This window comes from Pan paniscus, chromosome 7 (genome assembly GCF_029289425.2).
Source record: "Pan paniscus chromosome 7, NHGRI_mPanPan1-v2.0_pri, whole genome shotgun sequence".
In the NCBI taxonomy this organism is placed as follows: domain Eukaryota; kingdom Metazoa; phylum Chordata; class Mammalia; order Primates; family Hominidae; genus Pan; species Pan paniscus.
This window is the reverse complement of record NC_073256.2, coordinates 21,364,717-21,382,399: the sequence shown is the minus strand read 5'-3', so window position 1 is coordinate 21,382,399 and position 17,683 is coordinate 21,364,717. Positions and strand designations below refer to the sequence as shown.

The window sequence follows — 17,683 nt, the reverse complement described above, 5'->3', positions numbered from 1 at the left end:
GTTTGTCACTGAGAGCTTGGACATGTTGACACCTATCCAAAATACACATCTTCCACGCAGGGTTTTGTATTGCTGACTACTTATTCTAGTTCTTCTATTTTCTCCAAAATACTAGCATTTTGGTAGCAATGAAATATTCTGCTCTTAAATAGAGGAAAAAACAATTACATAGTGAGATTTTGGTTATGTTTAGAAAACGATCAAGTATTTTCCCCTTTTAATCACTAAATGTACTTACATTTGAAATGTACTCTGAAAAATCGGCATAGAAAACATGGATATTAATTCTTCTGTTCTGAAAACAGGCATATTTTTAAGCCCTAAGTAAACACATTCAGGAAAGGGGTTTCCCAAAGTTTTAGGCTTCAAGCTTTGTTGTTTTCTCACTTTTCTTTTGCCAACGAAAATGCTGTTTAGAATTGATATGGAATAGTGAACAGCTGCAGGCTCTGGCTGAGTGCTTTACTAGAAATACCAGTTTGGGAAAGAATTTCTACCCATTTCCCTCTCCCATGAGCCACTACAGTGGCTGGAGCTTATTCCTCTCACAGACCATGTCCAAATGCCTGTCGGGACAGTCGAGTGTCTGGGAAACAATGCCAGTGTGTTGTTTGTAGCTGTGGTGAAAGAAGAGAACACGTCTGATCTACTGAGCAGGGGAGTGAGGCTCTCCCCAAACATAGCAGAAAAACTCCTCACTTCAAATTCAGAGATGCAGGAGATCCCGCTGTCTCACAGGAGCGCACACAGCAAAGACGACCTATCCCCACAGACACTCCATCTCGGAAGAGTTTGACCTTTCTAGAGCTACTCCGGAGGCGGAGGAAGACATAGATTCTGGATTAATTCAGCTCTGGATCACTTAGCTCTGTAGGGAGATTAACAAGAATTACTAAAGGTCTTTCTAGGCTACAAGGTCATTGAAGATTCCTTAATTTGTATCTCTTGTACAAGTAGCACGGTGTCTTTCACATTTGTTAAATTGTGAAAATAGGATTAGAATAATACAGTGTTGTGCTTAGCCATCTACTAAACCTAACACACTACTGCAGCTTAGTGGCATATAAAATTATTCTGCCTTTCATGAACAAAGATTTAGCTTCATGCAAGATATTCAAATGCAAGCCCTTTGGCTTACAGTAGCTGTCCAAAGGAAGTTCTAAAGTTGTCTTGAAAAGGAATGGCAGAATACGTGCATATAATCTTGAAAACTTATCTGGAAGGACAATAATTATGGAAGTTCCAGTGTGTTTACTAGACAGCCATTTGTACATTCAGAATATGTGAATGTGTTTACCCCAGGACGATCTATTCTGGATCAGGTAATGTGCATTTGATAATTTGATTCTATGTGGAGCTGCTGACCTATACATCTAGTGGCTTCATCCAAATGCACCGGGTTCTGGAGCACACGTGGTGACGGGAAGGGAAAGGCCCCATGAAAACATCCCAGCAGCACCACAGTGTGGAGGACAGAAGCCCCACGAAGGGAGGCCCCGTCTGCAGCACTGCAGATGCTCTGAGGAAGAGGCGCTGGCCACCTGGATTAACGAGATTCCCTTTGCCCGGGGGGGCTGAGAGCAGGTTCACAGCACCCTGGCCTCCTGTGCAGCAGGAACCCAGTGGCTGGGACTGAAAGGAGTATCTTGCCGCTTGTCCAGAGCGTAATTCCAGTGGCAGGAATTTCAGGTTCCGTGGCAAAGGGGGCCTCCTCACAGCAGGCAGCTGGGAGAAGGAATTCCGCAGAATGGGCAGGGCCCCGCGTCTCTCAGATTTCAAAGGAGGCGCCATTGCTTTTATCTGAGCAGGGGCGGCTGAGATGAATGCACAGATGCTATTTTAGAGAAGACAGTAGGCCAGGCACTGTGGCTGACGCCTGTGCCTCTCCCAGCACTTTAGGAGGCCGAGGCGGGTGGCTCACCTGCGGACGGATCACCTGAGGTCAGGAGTTCGAGACCACCCTGACCAATATGGTGAAACCCCATCTCTACTAAAAAAAAAAAAAAAAAAAAATACAAAAATTAGCAGAGCGTGGTGGCGGGCACCTGTAATCCCAGCTACTCAGAAGGCTGAGGCAGAAGAATCACTTGATCCGGGAGGTGGAGATTGCAGTGAACGAAGATCGCACCATTGCACTCCAGCCTGGGGGACAGAGGGAGACTACATCTAAAGGGAAGGGGAAGGGGAAGGGGAAGGGGAAGGGAAAGGGAAAGGGAAGGATTCCCATAGGGCCTGGCCTCATACTTCAACGAGTTCATTTTAGTGAGGATAATGAGCCATTATCAACTAACCTCACAACAATGGTTACAGACATATGGATAAGTGCCTAAGTGCTGGAGGCCCTGAGGTCAGCCCCATCTTCCTGCAGAGAAACAGGTTCTTCATGAAAGAGGACCTTCTTTTATAGGGTGGCTGCAATTAACGAGCCTTAGTACTTCTAGGAAACACTTTTACTGCTGCAGAATGAAGCTTTGCATAGCTATCACCAGGAGCTGCCTGGACTTTTTTCACCCCCTCTTGAGGTTGAACAAGAAGGAGAAGAACCAAATGGCAACAGTGTTTGGTGGAGGCTGCAAGGTAGCGTTATATTTTAATTCCTTTCCTATTACTTTTTTTTTTTTTTTTTTTTTAGGCTGTATTAGTTTGCTAGGGTTGTTGTAACAAAGTACCACAAACTTGCTTAAACAGAAATCCACGCTCTCACAGTTCTGGAGAGCAGAAGTCTGAGGTGAAGGTGTGGGGCAGGGTTGGTTCCTTCTGGAAGCCAAAGCCACGAGGCAGGATCTGTCCCAGGCCTCTCTGCTAACTGCTGGCAGTGGCTGCTCATCTTCGGTGTTCCCTGGTTTGTAGAAGCTTCACCCTGTCCCTACCTGCGTTGTCACGAGGCGTTCCTCCTGTATCGGTCTTCACATGACCGTCCTCTTATAAAGACATCTGTCACATTAGATTAGGGGCCCACTCCATTCCAGTATGACCCTATCTTAACTGATTACAACTGCAATGGCCCTACTCCCAAAGACGGTCACATGCTGAGGGCATTTAGGACTTCAACATGAATTTTCGGAGAACAAAATTTAACTCATAACAAGGACCTTCAAAGAAGTGACAAATTTATGAAGAGTTGCATGCTACTAATTATATCTTGTAAGTTTTACTCATTTTTAGTCACTTGCAACATTGTATAGACACCACATAGGACCTTTTTACTGACCAGCCTGGGTCTTCTTTATCATTATCTCTTCTAGAGCCATAATCCAGAGAACAGGACAATATGCCATGATCTGCAGAACCTGCACCTGTGAAACCATGGCCAATGGTCCCTCATAATGGAGCTGCTTTGCTGCTTAACTTTGTCTAGAAAAACCCAGATTGCTAAGCTTTATGCAATTTATACAGCTGTTCTTCTTCACCTGTTTCATATACTGTTTAATATTAGTTAAGATTGTGTAATGAGGCTGGCATTGAGATTAATCATGAAAATAGGTCTTCCTGCTGCTTCCAAACCAGGTGGCTCTCTTGAGCTCAGACCCAAATATGCAATAGGAAAACTCTAACTGGAAGTCTCATAGCCAATTTAAACTGAATGTGTGCAAGCTGCATGCATTGCCTCTCAGCTAGCTCTCCCCTTCCGAGCCCTTGAGAATCCTATCTGTGCAGCTGCCAGGCCAGAAACTGCAGAACCAGTAATTCTTGACTCTTCCCTCTTACTGCTTTATCTCATCATTTTATTTATCCTGTTTGTCATTTTTTGCCGTTTTTTGAATCTGTAGCTTGATATCTTTCATCACTTTGGGAAAAGCTTCAGTGATTATCTCCCTGGATATTGCCTGCCCTGTTCTCTCTCCCTTCTTCTGGAATTTGGATGGACTTTGTCAGACACTCTTCCTCCATCCTGCAGGTCTTCCTTCACTTTCTCTCCTGGTCCTTATCTCGTCTCTCTGTCCTACACCTGGGATGACTCCTTTTCACTTATCTTTCAGCTTCAGGTGTGTCTAATCTTGTTAAACATGACTCTGAATTATAAATTCCAATCATCGTATTTTTCATGTCTATAAGTTTTCATTTTAAATCTGCAAGATTTTCTTCTTTAGTTTTCTGTCCCCTTTAGGTGTTTTCAAAATTTTACTTTCATCTTTAAACATTGTAAGTGTTATGCGTAGAATTACATCCCTGACAGAAAGATGGAAGTCCTAATCCCCAGCAACTCAGCATGTGGGCTTATTTGGAAGCAGCGTCACTGCAGGTTTAACTAGTTGAGAGGAAGTCCTCCTGGAGTGGGGTGGGCTCGTAATCCAATGTGACTGCATCTTTCTAAAAAGATGGCCGTGTAGACAGGGAGAATACCATCAGACAATGAGGCCAGCAACACCAGAAGCCAGGATGGGACAGGGAAGGACCCCCTACAGGTTTCAGAGGGAGCATGGCCCTGCTGACGCCTCAGTTACAGACTTCTAGCCTCCAGAGCTGTGAGAATAAATTCCCATTGTTTTAGGCACCCGGTTTGTGGCACCTTGTACCGCAGCCTTAGCAAACCAATACAGCAGGAATAGATGTTTTTGGCTGGTCTGTTTTTACTATTTCTTCTTTCTGCTGATTTTTGCTAATAGCACTATGTTTTCTTGTGTGTTTATTTTTGTCTGTGAGTTGCCCAATATTCTTGGGAAATTGTAAGAATGTTTTGAGACCCATGATGAAGGTGCATTCTCCCAGAAAGGATTTTCATTTGCTTCTTCCACAAACCTAGGGGATTAAGATGATCAGCCTGGGACCACCTTAGAACAATTCATTGTGGTTTTTTCTGACCACCTTATGTGTACTGTAAAACCCAAAAGGGTGAGCTTGTAGTTAAATTCTCAGGGATGGGCTCCCCTCTTTTAGTTCTGTTTAACATCCAGGCATGTTTTTTTGTCTGCTCTGGAGAGTGGGGTGGGCAGGTTGACTTCTGCTTCCCTGACACTGGGGTAGAGCCTTCCTGGAAGGAGGTATCTCATCAGATGCTCCCATTTCTTTAGGTCCTGGCCTTTGTCTTCTGTCTGAACCACTCAGGCCTTGAAGTAGGCTTAAGTTGGCCAGGTTCGGCAAATGACTTGATGGCAAAGCTCTTTAATAGTTCACATGATTCCCGCCTTCACATAAGTTTGAGCAGAATATGTGTTTATTATCTTGTCATTTTACAGATGCTTTAAAAACTATTGCCAAGTTATTTTATTTTATTGTTTTTAAGTGTAAGAGTCAATCCCAGTACCAGACCAATCCCATTCCTGGACTCCCTGTATTCCATCCATCTAGAAGGCCTATTGATCACCCCTGTTTAACATCATGAGCCTGATGTTAATATTCTAGTACAGGCCACTATAATATCTAACCTGAATTACTGTAGCAGCTTCTGCTCTGGTCTCTCTGCCTCTACTCACACCTCCTCTAACCCCTTCTGCACACAGCACTCCAGAGTCCTTTCTCAGTCACATCAGGACACTCCCCTGCCCCAAATGCTTTATGTCCAGGGTACAACCCCAATTCCTAAGCAGACTCTTAAGCAGCTAGTTCCAGACCGCATCTCCGACTCACCCATCTCCTCCCTCTTGGCTCAATTATTGTTAATTTATTTTAACTTCCATGATCTCGCCTTTTATTTATTTATTTTTTAAGTGCACAGGCAATTTTCTCAGCCTGGAATATAATTTCCCTCAGTTTTGGTCTTTCTTCAGGGAGGGAGAAAGGGCAGAGTATGTTCTTCTTAAATAAGTAACAGTGTGGATCTAAATAAACAGTGAAACTATTCCTGCTGTTCACGTAGCCCTTACGTGGTTTGGGAGGCTTCCCGTGTGGGGGCTCCCTCCTGCACTACCCAGGGCCTTAGGCAGCAGTGCTTGTGCATCGAGATGGGACATCTGTTCACCTCGTTAGACTGTAAGCTTGGGGTGAACAGGATTGGGTCTCTAAATTGGCTCCTTATGAAGACAGACAGTACAAACCTCTTTTTCTGCTGTTGTAATAGTAGTAACCTTATCACCTGAGGATACAGAGACAGCTCCTAGGTCTGTGTATGCTAAATGAATGCCTAAAAATATTTTTTCACTGTGTGTGTGCACGTCGGTCTTTAACATCTGTATATGGTGTGATGTGATTTTGCATTAAAATTAAAATGAAAGCACTGTAGCTTGTATTTTAGTTGCAATTGATGTAGGTCCTAAATTACCTATCATTTCCATTAACAATTGTAATAACAATCATGGATAGATTTGCCTGTCGCTTGATAGGAGATCAGCAGAGGGAGCTAGTGAGTATTACAAGTGGATTTGATACTTGCATTCTTAAATAGGTACCATTTTTAAATTTTTATTGTAGTCAAGCAAGATTTTTGATCTATAAATAAAAAAGGTGATTTAAATGCGCATCAGGATTTGGGAGGAAAGCGCATATTATTTTTTCCGTAAATATTTTACTAGAATAGTTTCAGGCTTTCAAAAAACGTTACTCATTTTTTTTTTCTTGAGGGAAACTGATGTCAAGAACTTGGTACGTTTAATACTGAATCCTCTCTTCAGTCTTTGTGCAATTTACTTTTCTCTTTCGTATCAGTCGGTCTTTGACTTTTAGACCCCTTACTTGAAATGGAACATTCTGGGGAAGTATGCTTTATTATTAATGGGTACCAAAGAAAATGCTTGAAATAGCGTTTTAAAGAGAAAAAGTGGAGGGATACATTCTGGATTATTAGGAAAGACTTGAACCATCATCAGACAACTAAGATTCATGAGGGGACAAGAGTGACAAGGAATATTTTTATACACTTCAAGCAAACATCACTTCCTTTTATGTGTAACTATTTATTATAATTCTTCAAAAACTACTTTTTGTACTTGTAACTCTATAATCAAGCCTAATTTCCCACAGGAAGATTTTTTCATATTAAGTCCGCCAGATGGATGGGGATACCAAAAGGAGGTCATGGACTTTTTTTTACTTCTTTGACATAAGCAATTTTATTTATCTTAACCTATAACCAAGAGAGATAATATATCTTAATGTAAATAGCACATATGACATTTTTATCTCTTTTTAAAAAGGTTTCTCAATAATTAAGATAAAAATTTTATAAATTTAGATTAAACAAGAATTAATCTAGCTGGCATTAAGCCACTTTCAAATGAAAATTCACTCTAAGAAATTTAGATCTTTATTAGGATGGTTATGACAAAGAGACTGGACATATTTTTTTAGAAGCAACGGACTTTGAGATCTCTACAACATTTATGAAATGGATTTGGGAACATTTAATGTGACTTATAACAAATAAGCCCACCTCAAAGCCACTAATGAAATATGGTGTTTGTCAAAGGAAAGACTTTATTTGACTTAACACAGGTCATGTTAGTAAACACTGACATCAATCCATTGAAAAAAATGTTTAGCATTTCATTCTACAGGGAGAAAACAGGACACAGAATTACTGGCAAAAATATTATCAGGCAAATGTACTCATCTATTGTTTTACAATTGTATCCACTCCCTTTTAATGTCGTGACTTCTATCTTGACCTTCTGGCACTTTTTTGATGGGAAGATAAAATATTCCATAATAATACTAGAGAATGAAAATATTTAAAAATCAAACAGCATAACAGTTATATAAACTATTTCTAAAAACTCAAGGAATTTTTTTTCTTAAAAAATAGTTACTTGGATATTTCCCAAGCTACCAGTAAATAAAAAGCTCTTCCCTTCAAAGTCCTTAAGGTTCCATATGATGTACAGTGCAGCTTTAAAATATGAAATTCTTTAGCAGATGTTATGCTGGTTTGCGGTAGTACAAACTGTGAAAGATTCGGGAATCTCTTAAGTTTGTTAAAAAAAAAAAACAACAACAATCCATCTGCTCTAAATGTCATTCACACACGATTTCACAATGAACACAGATAAGTTAGAATGAATGAGTACTTGGAACTTTTTTAAGCCGCCTAAATAAGAATGCCAAGCACCTGAGAAGTCACATGAACAATGAAGATTTTTCTCCTATTAACTCTGATCCTTCCCACTAACAGGGTTTCTGTGGTTCTGTGTCAAACAGAAGTTCCACAGCTGCAAGGAGAAAGATAATTGTCCCAGATAAGGCCTTGGCTGTGGAGGCCCAGGTCCTTTAACTCCTGAGCTTACTCGATCTACCCGCAAATGAAAACACAACTATAATGCGGGGGAAATGGCTGTTTCCCAGGAAAGGAAATGGCCTGAAAACACATCTGGCAAAGAGCTTTCTGTCCGTTTTGGCAGTCAGATACTTATTTTTAACAAAATATACATTTGCTCACCTTGTACAAAGGTGAATTCTACGGAGTCAATGCCCAATTCTAAGGGGATGACACTTAACTTGTACTCTAAATATATTGGGCCAGCTATTTTATGTCAAATGCTATATTTATATCTAATTACAACTAGAACAGGAAATTGTGCTCAACTTCATCTCAGAACTGTTTCTATTCTAAAACATACATCATATTCTTCCAGTGATCCACATTGGACGAAATTAAACCAGACAAAGCAGAAAAGTTATTTAAGCCCAAACAATGAAAGGGTATATAGAATGCACATAGAAAGCTTAACTGATCCATTTAGACAATATGTTGGATTTCCAAGGATTCTTTCCTAAGCTAGCAAGTAACAATTTGAATTCAGCTCTACATTAATGATGTGGTTTCTGCACTTGCAATAGGATGGTCCCGGCTCAGATGCCCGAGGTCCACATGAGATGTCCGGTGAGCTTTCATACAAGACCCAGTGGCTCCAGCTCAAGAGGACTGAAGGCCGCTAAGAGTCTCTGGTAGTGGAATGGATTCTGTCACTCGGGATGTGTGTTTGTGCTGCACAGAGGTGATGGCCAGTACTAAATGGTGATTGCTGATCATCTCTAAAGCAGGCTGTATTTGCCATGTTAAAGAGGGGCAAAATTATTGCTTTCAATTCTCCTTAAATTCATAACCATTAACGTAAAAGACAGACACACACAGGCACTTGGCTAAGGGAATTCTTGTCTCTGTCTTCATGGAGCCTTGATTTCCTTATCTCTTATAGGGACCAAAGCTACCTTACATGTTTATACGTGTGTGTTTATATTTTTCTTCCTTTTCTTCTGTCTTTACGGTAACTTGAAGGGGCTTTCCTTTGGTACTTTTTTGAAATCCCATGGCTGGAACTGTCCTTCCTCACATTCCAAAGTCAGGATTTAACACCAGTGTAACATGATGAGCTGCTCTGGGGAATGGAAAAGGTTGATGCAGCAACACTTTTGCAAAATGGCTCTAGACTGCATTTGTGGGTCTTCAAATCTGGTTCAACATATACCAAAATGGAGTTGAAACAGATCTTCCAGGAGGCATATAAAGGAATCACTATATAGGGAGCCTGCCTTCAGAAAGAAGATTTTTTTTTTTTGGCAGGGGGGCAGGTGTTGTGCCAGTTGTGGCTATTTCTCTAGTTCTTATTAATTATTGCATACGATTTGTGGGGGGAAGTAATAAAAATAACTTTAACAACAGTTTTATGTGCAGCAAACCTTCTAATGGTTTTCCCTGTATACTGAACATTAAATTGTATATGTAAACATGTTGACTGATTTAGATGGCCAAGATGTCTCAAAAGTCCCTCCCAGCTTAGTGTGCCAGGCGCCCAAGAGTCCCGAGTGTGCCCCTCTGTCTGCAAATGGCTAAAATCAAAACATAGTGTCCCAGCTTCATTTTTTTAGACTATTTCAGCCCTGGAAGTTCCTCATACATCAACAAGGCACTTTCCAAAAATTAAGGCCAGGCTGCCCAAATAAGCCTGCAGCAGTCACCGCCTCCAAGGCCTGCAGGCAGGGGCAGTGGGAGGAAAGCAGACTGTAGCAGGGCAGGCCGTGCTGAGGACGGCAGGCGGGAGACAGTCTCAGGAGGGGTTGCCCAGGCCTGATGGAAAACGATGTCAGCACAAACTGCCGTATAAATGCAGGGCAGCAATGTGCCTTTAAGTATGTCTGAGCCCTTTCCATGTGTTTTTCAGCTCGGCAGGGCTTTTTCAAATTGCACGCTGGCAACGCATTGCTGGGATGGTACAGGTTGGAAAAGCAAAACGACCCCGGGCCTGGGTCAGGCTGGTGGCCCCATTTCCATCCCTTGATCTGGATAAATGCTGAGTATTAAACTGGCCTGCTGGACAACAGCAGGGGTCACGGGGGCCCACAAGCAAATTCTGTTTGGCAACCCATAGCTGGGGGGCTGCCCCACTTTGTGCTGACTTAGCATCCTTTTTTGGTTTCTGGTTGCTTATGAGAGCTGCACGGATTGCTCTGGGGGAACCTGGGATGGTCTGACTGTCATAAGTCCTTTTCCACATTCAGCTAGCGATGGGTCCACATTCCACATTCAGCTAGCAATGGGTCCACGCGCCACCCACTTCCACGGTCCTCAGGAGGCCCTTTGGCTTTTCTTGTTTGCGCCTTAGGGCCTCCAACTGGGCAAACTGAGCCAAAAGGGCTGGCCACGAGGTTCTTTGTAACACTGGCCTCTTTCTGGGAGTAGGTAGCTATGGTTTTTCTGGTGTCGTCAACCAGGGTAATAAGAACTTGAGACAGTTCCACAGAGAACACATGGGAACCTCTGAAATGTCAGTTGCTGACACAGAATATGGGGGAGAAAACAAACAGTATTAAGGAAATAAATTGCACTATGCACAGCTGTTCAGCAGAACTATTACAGAAAAAAATTGGGTGGGTAGGCAGGTGGCTTTTGGGAACCTGTAATAATGTTTCTCATCTGACAGTCTCACTTGCCTCTTGAGGTCCCGTCAGTACAGCAGGGAGGAACACCCAAGATTTTCTCTGGAGTTCTGAGACCCCCCTAGTCAAGCCACATTTAGAGTGAAGGGGTCCCAGATGGGTGGCCTCAGACCCCCAGGCTGCATGGTGGTGTTACTGGACACCCACAGCTCCAGGCTCTACACCTAATGCCTTCAAGGGCCTCCCATTGGCTCCCTGAGGCTTCCTGGTCAGTGGCCTGGCAGACCACGTCTCCACTTCCCTAGGGGCCACAGCTGAGCGCCCATCCATGCACCCTTGCATCCCAGGCCACTTCCTGGCCCCTCTCCCCACCTGGCATCCTTAATTCACTTCAGTGTGGCACTTTCTCTAGGCACCTATTCTATCCCTTTAGTAAGCCCCTGTAAGCAGCCACACAGAAGGCTGAGCCGGGGCAGCAGTCCTCCCCTGTTCACACGGTGGTCACTGCACCGTGTGCACTATCCATGGCCTTGCGGATCAAACATGGTCACCGCAGCGTGTACACTATCCATGACCTTGCGGATCACACACGGTCACCGCACTGCATGCTCTATCATGGCCTTACCGATCACACACGGTCACCGCCCCCCGTGCACTATCCGTGGCCTTGCCGATCACACACGGTCACCGCACTGCGTGCACTATCCATGGCCTTGCCAATCACATACGGTCACCGTGCCACATGCACTATCCATGGCCTTGCCGATTACACACGGTCACCGCACCGCATGTACTATCCATGGCCTTGCTGATCACACATGATCACCGCACTGTGTGCACTCACTATCCATGGCCTTGCGGATCACACATGGTCACCACACCATAAGCACTGTCGATGGTCATGCCAATCACACATGGTCACCGCAACACGTGCACTATCCATGACCTTGCGGATCACACACAGTCACCGCACTCCATGCTCTATCATGGCCTTACCGATCACACACGGTCACCGCACCACGTGCACTATCCATGGCCTTGCCGATCACACACGGTCACCGCACTGCGTGCACTATCCATGGCCTTGCCTATCACACACGGTCACCACACCGCATGCACTATCCATGGCCTTGCCGATCACACACGGTCACCGCACCGCGTGTACTATCCATGGCCTTGCTGATCACACATGGTCACCGCACCATGTGCACTCACTATCCATGGCCTTGCGGATCACACACGGTCACTGCACCGTGTACACTATCCATGACCTTGCGGATCACACATGGTCACCGCACCATGTGCACTATCCATGGCCTTGCCGATCACACACGGTCACCGCACCACGTGCACTATCCATGGCCTTGCTGATCACACATGGTCACCGCACCATGTGCACTATCCATGGCCTTGCCGATCACACACGGTCACCACACCGCGTGTACTATCCATGGCCTTGCTGATCACACATGGTCACCGCACCATGTGCACTCACTATCCATGGCCTTGCGGATCACACACGGTCACCACACCATAAGCACTGTCGATGGTCATGCCAATCACACACGGTCACCGCACCACGTTCACTATCCATGGCCTTGCCAATCACACATGGTCACCGCACCACATGCACTATCCATGGCCTTGCCGATCACACATGGTCACCATACCACGTGCACTATCCATGGCCGTGCTGATCATACATGGACACCACACCACGGGCACTATCCACGGCCTTGCTGATCACACATGGTCACCGTGCTGTGTGCTCTGTTGAGGGCCATGCCGACCACATGTGGTCACTGTACTGTGTGCACTCTCCATGGCCTTGCTGACCACACACGGTCGCTGCACGGCGTACAGTGTCAATAGCCTTGCTCGCCACACACGGTTATTGCACTGTGTGTGGACTGTGGATGGCCTTGCTGACCACACACGGTGGTTGCTGCACTGTGTGTACTGCTGACAGCCTTGCCAACCACACACGGTCACCACACCGTGTGCACTGTGGACGGCCTTGCCCAGCACCTCCTACCCCCACAGACCACCTAGGCTCTCAGAGGCCAGCAAGCTACAGTCCAGGCCCGGTTTCTAACAGCCTATGAGCTAAGAATGGTTTTTAAACTTTTAAATGATTGGAGCAAATAGAATATTTCATGATGTGAAAATTACAAGAAATTCAAATTTCAGTATCACGAATAAAGCTTTACTGGAGCCCAGCACGCTCACTCAGTTATGCTGTCCCACAGCTGCTTTGCACCGCATTACCTTTGAGTGGTGGCGATGGTGGCCGTATAGCCTGCAGAGCCGAAAATAATTACCATCTGACACTGGGCAGAGTTTTCCAACTCCGGTTCTACTAGAGCTTCCCCTGACTCTCTGGTTCCGATAATTTCCATTTAGGAATCTACAAAGAGCTGTTCCTTCCATGTTCGGAACTTGAGGGAATTTGAAAAGGATGGAGTCCATGCCAGCTGCACATGGCATATTGTGCACCCAGAAGCATCACTGTCTTTCTTTGTGCTCCGACTGCTCTCTCTTACCACATCCAATTTGTTTATGGGTCTCTCCCTCTCCATACACTATTAGCTTCTTTAGGTCAGACACCCAGTTGCCTTAATCTCTATCCCCAGTGCATAGCATGGTGTCTGACATAAGGCTGGTAGACAAAAAGTACTGTGGTGTGCCCACTTTCTATTTGTTCCTTTTAAACTACTCTATTTGCCTGGAAGACAACTGAATGACTTTTAAAACCATATATGCAGGCCAGGTACAGTGGCTCACATCTGTGATCCCAGCACTTTGGGAGGCCAAGCAAGAGGATCACTGGATGCCAGGAGTTCAAGACCAGCCTGGGCAACAATAGTGAGACCCCGTCTCTACAAAAAATAATCTTGAAAAAAGGTAAAACCACATATGTGATATTAAAACCTTACAATATGCTTTTTCAAACAGGAAATAAAAAAATTGCACCCTATGCCACTGCCACTGCTTTGCATTCAGAGAATAGCAGAGCTATACTATTTGATGGTGGAAGAACGGATCCCCATTTAATGGAGCATGCCTGTAAAGAAAAGGAACGAATATTTCTAAACATACAATTATATCTTAATCCTAAAAACCCTACAGAGAAAAAATGATCTCCATTTTATGACTAGGGAGACTGAGGCTCCGAGAATGGAAGCATTTGCTGGAGGTCACACAGAAGCAGGGTTCTAACACAGGTCTCATCTTTAAGACCTATATGCTTTCTTTGACGGTGCACTGTCCGGATGGGTATAGCATCTTTAATTGGTTCCCTTAGTGGAAACCATGTCCAGAACCTTGGTGGAATCATACTACCTCTTCTACTAATGGGATCCTTCCAGAGCATGTCTTCCAGCTTTTCTGTGTGACAGAACCCTTTGGTTGTCTGGTGAAGCCTATAAACACCTTCTCAAAAGAAGACACATGCTACTTTATTCAAATGTTCAGTAGCAAGATCTAGGGCTGGGTTTACTAAAAATGTAGTTCTGAGTATTGTGGCAGCAAATAAAAATAGCTGATTTCTGAGGATGAGAAAGTCACAGATATTCACACTGTTGTTCGTTAACTATTCATAGATAAGGGAAAGGCTGTCTTTCGGTTAGAGCTTAGTAAAAAATACAGATCTTTTATGGGTAGATGTGGTCTGTTAAGTCAGTGTACCAGATATTCAGCGCTCACTGGGAATAATAAACCTTGTACCTTGAGAGATAAACAAACCGCAGCAAAGGCAGGGAGCTTTTTCCCTATGTACACTTGGGCTGGTGAGTTAATATAGTATTAATCTCTGAAGTATTAAGTTTTAGTTGTTAAAGGAAGTGACTTGTAGAACTTACAGAGCCATAGGATTGAAGGTGAAAAATCTTGTGAGTGCACCCCTTGAATTGCACAGATGAGGACATTAGAGCTTAATTAAAACAGGGAAGTGACTTGCCCGAGTCTAATACCAAGGGGGACTAATGTAATTGATAATGTGTTACAAAATGCTGAGATGTCAACAAATTCTGATACAATAAAGAAGTTTGTGGGCCAGGCATGGTGACTCACACCTGTAATCTCAGCACTTTGGGAGGCCAAAGGCGAGTCGATCACAAGGTCATGAGTTTGAGACCAGCCTAACATGGTGAAACCCCGTCTCTACTAAAAATACAAAAATTAGCCGGGTGTGGTGGCGTGTGCCTGTAATCCCAGCTGCTCAGGAGCCTGAGGCAAGAGAATCACTTGAACCCGGAAGGCGGAGGTTGCAGTGAGCCGAGATTGCCCCACTGCACTCTAGCCTGGGCGACAGAGCGAGACTCCATCTCAAAAAAAAAAAAAAAAAAAAAGTTTGTGTTCCTCTTTCTACACAGACACTTAAATTCTAATTTCTCTATTGTAATGTAATGAACTTAATCAGTACAGTGTATTTTTAGAGTGAATATCCAAGTGGATTTTTTTTTTAAAGAATAAAGGTCAGAGCTCAGAAACTGATGTTTCTAACGTGACTTAATAACAGATCTTTCTATCCAACTGTTCGGAAATGAAAATCTTTTGTAACTTGGCTAGTGGTTCAAGAATCAACTAAAATCAATGAATCTATTTTTCCCTCTGAAAAGGCACACGTTTACAAGAGCCAAACTTCTTCCTCTTCATTTGTAATAACAAAAATAAACCGAAGTCCTGACCTATTTGTAGTATTTTTATTCCTAAAGGAAAAAACAGGAACTTTCATTGTACTTCAACATTAAAGTTATTACCTCAGATATTTTGCCAGCTTAGCACGGCAAAAATCAGTTTCAGACAAAAGAGATCAACTGCTCTCTCTAGGAAATACTTAATTGGGGTGGTGCCTAGGAAATGCCCAGGGGTCCTGTAACAGATCGGTTTTTCCCAGAGGGTTTCTGCAGCATGGGTCCTGGTTGGACGGCAGGCATTCTGCTCTGATTTTTCCTGTTGCCTGGCTAGTGACCCCCTACAGGAAGATAACGGCTAAGCCAGGAGGGCGGAGCAGCCCACTACACATGTCTGGCTGCTCTTATCAACTTATCATATAAGGAAAGGAAAGTGATTGATTCGGATACTGACACTGTAGGATCTGGGGAGAGAGGAACAAAGGACCGTGAAAGCTGCTCTGTAAAAGCTGACACAGCCCTCCCAAGTGAGCAGGACTGTTCTTCCCACTGCAATCTGACAGTTTACTGCATGCCTGGAGAGAACACAGCACTAAAAACCAGGTTTGCTACTGGAAAAAGAGGAAAGAGAAGACTTTCATTGACGGACCCAGCCATGGCAGCGTAGTAGCCCTGCGTTTTAGACGGCAGCAGCTCGGGACTCTGGACGTGTGTTTGCCTTCAAGTTTGCTAAGCTGCTGGTTTATTACTGAAGAAAGAATGTGGCAGATTGTTTTCTTTACTCTGAGCTGTGATCTTGTCTTGGCCGCAGCCTATAACAACTTTCGGAAGAGCATGGACAGCATAGGAAAGAAGCAATATCAGGTCCAGCATGGGTCCTGCAGCTACACTTTCCTCCTGCCAGAGATGGACAACTGCCGCTCTTCCTCCAGCCCCTACGTGTCCAATGCTGTGCAGAGGGACGCGCCGCTCGAATACGATGACTCGGTGCAGAGGCTGCAAGTGCTGGAGAACATCATGGAAAACAACACTCAGTGGCTAATGAAGGTAGGAAAAAAATCCATCTGTCTTTGTGAACATGCTATTAAGATCAGCTTGGCAGCAGCTCAGGTTTTAACAACCAAAAAAAAAAAAAAAAAAAAGAAGGAGGATAAAGAGGATTAGAGCTGGAGAGCGGGTTGCTGGTACCCTCAAATGAAAGATAATTTCTTTTATTCTATCCCAGGGTGTGTGGGTAGTCTCCGGGGTGAAAATAATTATTTGGAAAGAATGCCAGAGTCAATACAGAAAATCTCCAAAGTTAGAAATCTTTATTAACAAGGTAGAGGAAATATACTTCCCTGCACAACTTGTGTGCCGTTCTGTTTGTTTACATGGTTTAAGCTCAGTAACACCCGTCACCAGGGAGGCTCTCAGCTGGTTGCAGGCAAGTGAGGGAAGGCTGTGAGCCGCAGCAGCCCGTGAGCCAGGGAGACCGTGACAACCATGCTGATGACCGAGGCATAACGGATGGAGTAAAGTGCTTTACCAATTTCCTGAATTTATTTACTAAAATAGGTTGTGACTCTGGGTAAAGGAGAGGAAATTAAATAAAGCAGACCTTATGTTTCTCAGAATCTCAGGGCCCTACCACTAAGGGCTTGCCGTCTGTAAACAGGGGCACGGTTCCCAAGCGTCCCAGAGGTATTCAGCACTGCAGCCCCCGTCAGTTCCAGCAACCGGTGCGGAATGCGTCCCCACGTGGGACGGTTATGTTCAAGTCATGCCACGACAGGACGGTCTGTCTGACAGTTTGTTCTTGGGGTGATTCCACTGTTTCACAGATGATCCCACTGTTTCCTAGAGTTTTTATGGAGACGTAACCGAAATAGGATATTGAAAGCTCTGTTTTTCTTTCACAAATAATTTTTTTTCACATGTAAACATGGGAACTATTTATACAAAACCGAAAACGACCCTGGAATTTTCTTTATATGGACTATATATATTCTAAAGGAAGTTTAAACAAAATGCATAAATTAATCGTTAAGTAGCATGATGATGCCATTACATCACAATGCTTACATGGCAGGGAATGTGATTATCTAAAGCTATATAAAGTCTTTTAAAAGTTGGTGAGCCTCATTTGACACATGACCCTAGAAAAGGCACAATTATTTTCTCACTCTTTCATTTCACCATAAACCTTTTGTTAGGACACCTTATCTGAATCTCAGAACGGATCCTGGAGCCTAATCTGTGCTCTTCATTACCTCCCCTACCTTCAGAGAGGAAACGACTAAGTTATTATTTGAGTCATGAGC

General features: G+C 44.0%; 2 protein-coding genes across 10 annotated transcripts in view; one reads left to right on the top strand and one right to left on the bottom strand.

Moving 5' to 3' along the window:
* Window positions 1–17,683, bottom strand: part of MCPH1 (microcephalin 1) — a 270,092-nt gene that overhangs the window by 91,440 nt on the left and 160,969 nt on the right. The window lies entirely within an intron of this gene.
* ANGPT2 (angiopoietin 2) overlaps window positions 1,917–17,683 on the top strand; it is an 86,071-nt gene continuing 70,304 nt past the window's right edge. For 3 of the 4 annotated variants that reach the window (XM_003805352.6, XM_055107258.2, XM_008970138.5), the window contains exon 1: window positions 1,917–16,427. In XM_003805352.6, the coding sequence (XP_003805400.1) occupies window positions 16,140–16,427 (288 nt within the window). In that variant the 5' untranslated portion in view covers window positions 1,917–16,139. The remainder of the gene's footprint in view (window positions 16,428–17,683) is intronic. The other variant, XM_003805351.7, reaches the window with a different exon arrangement.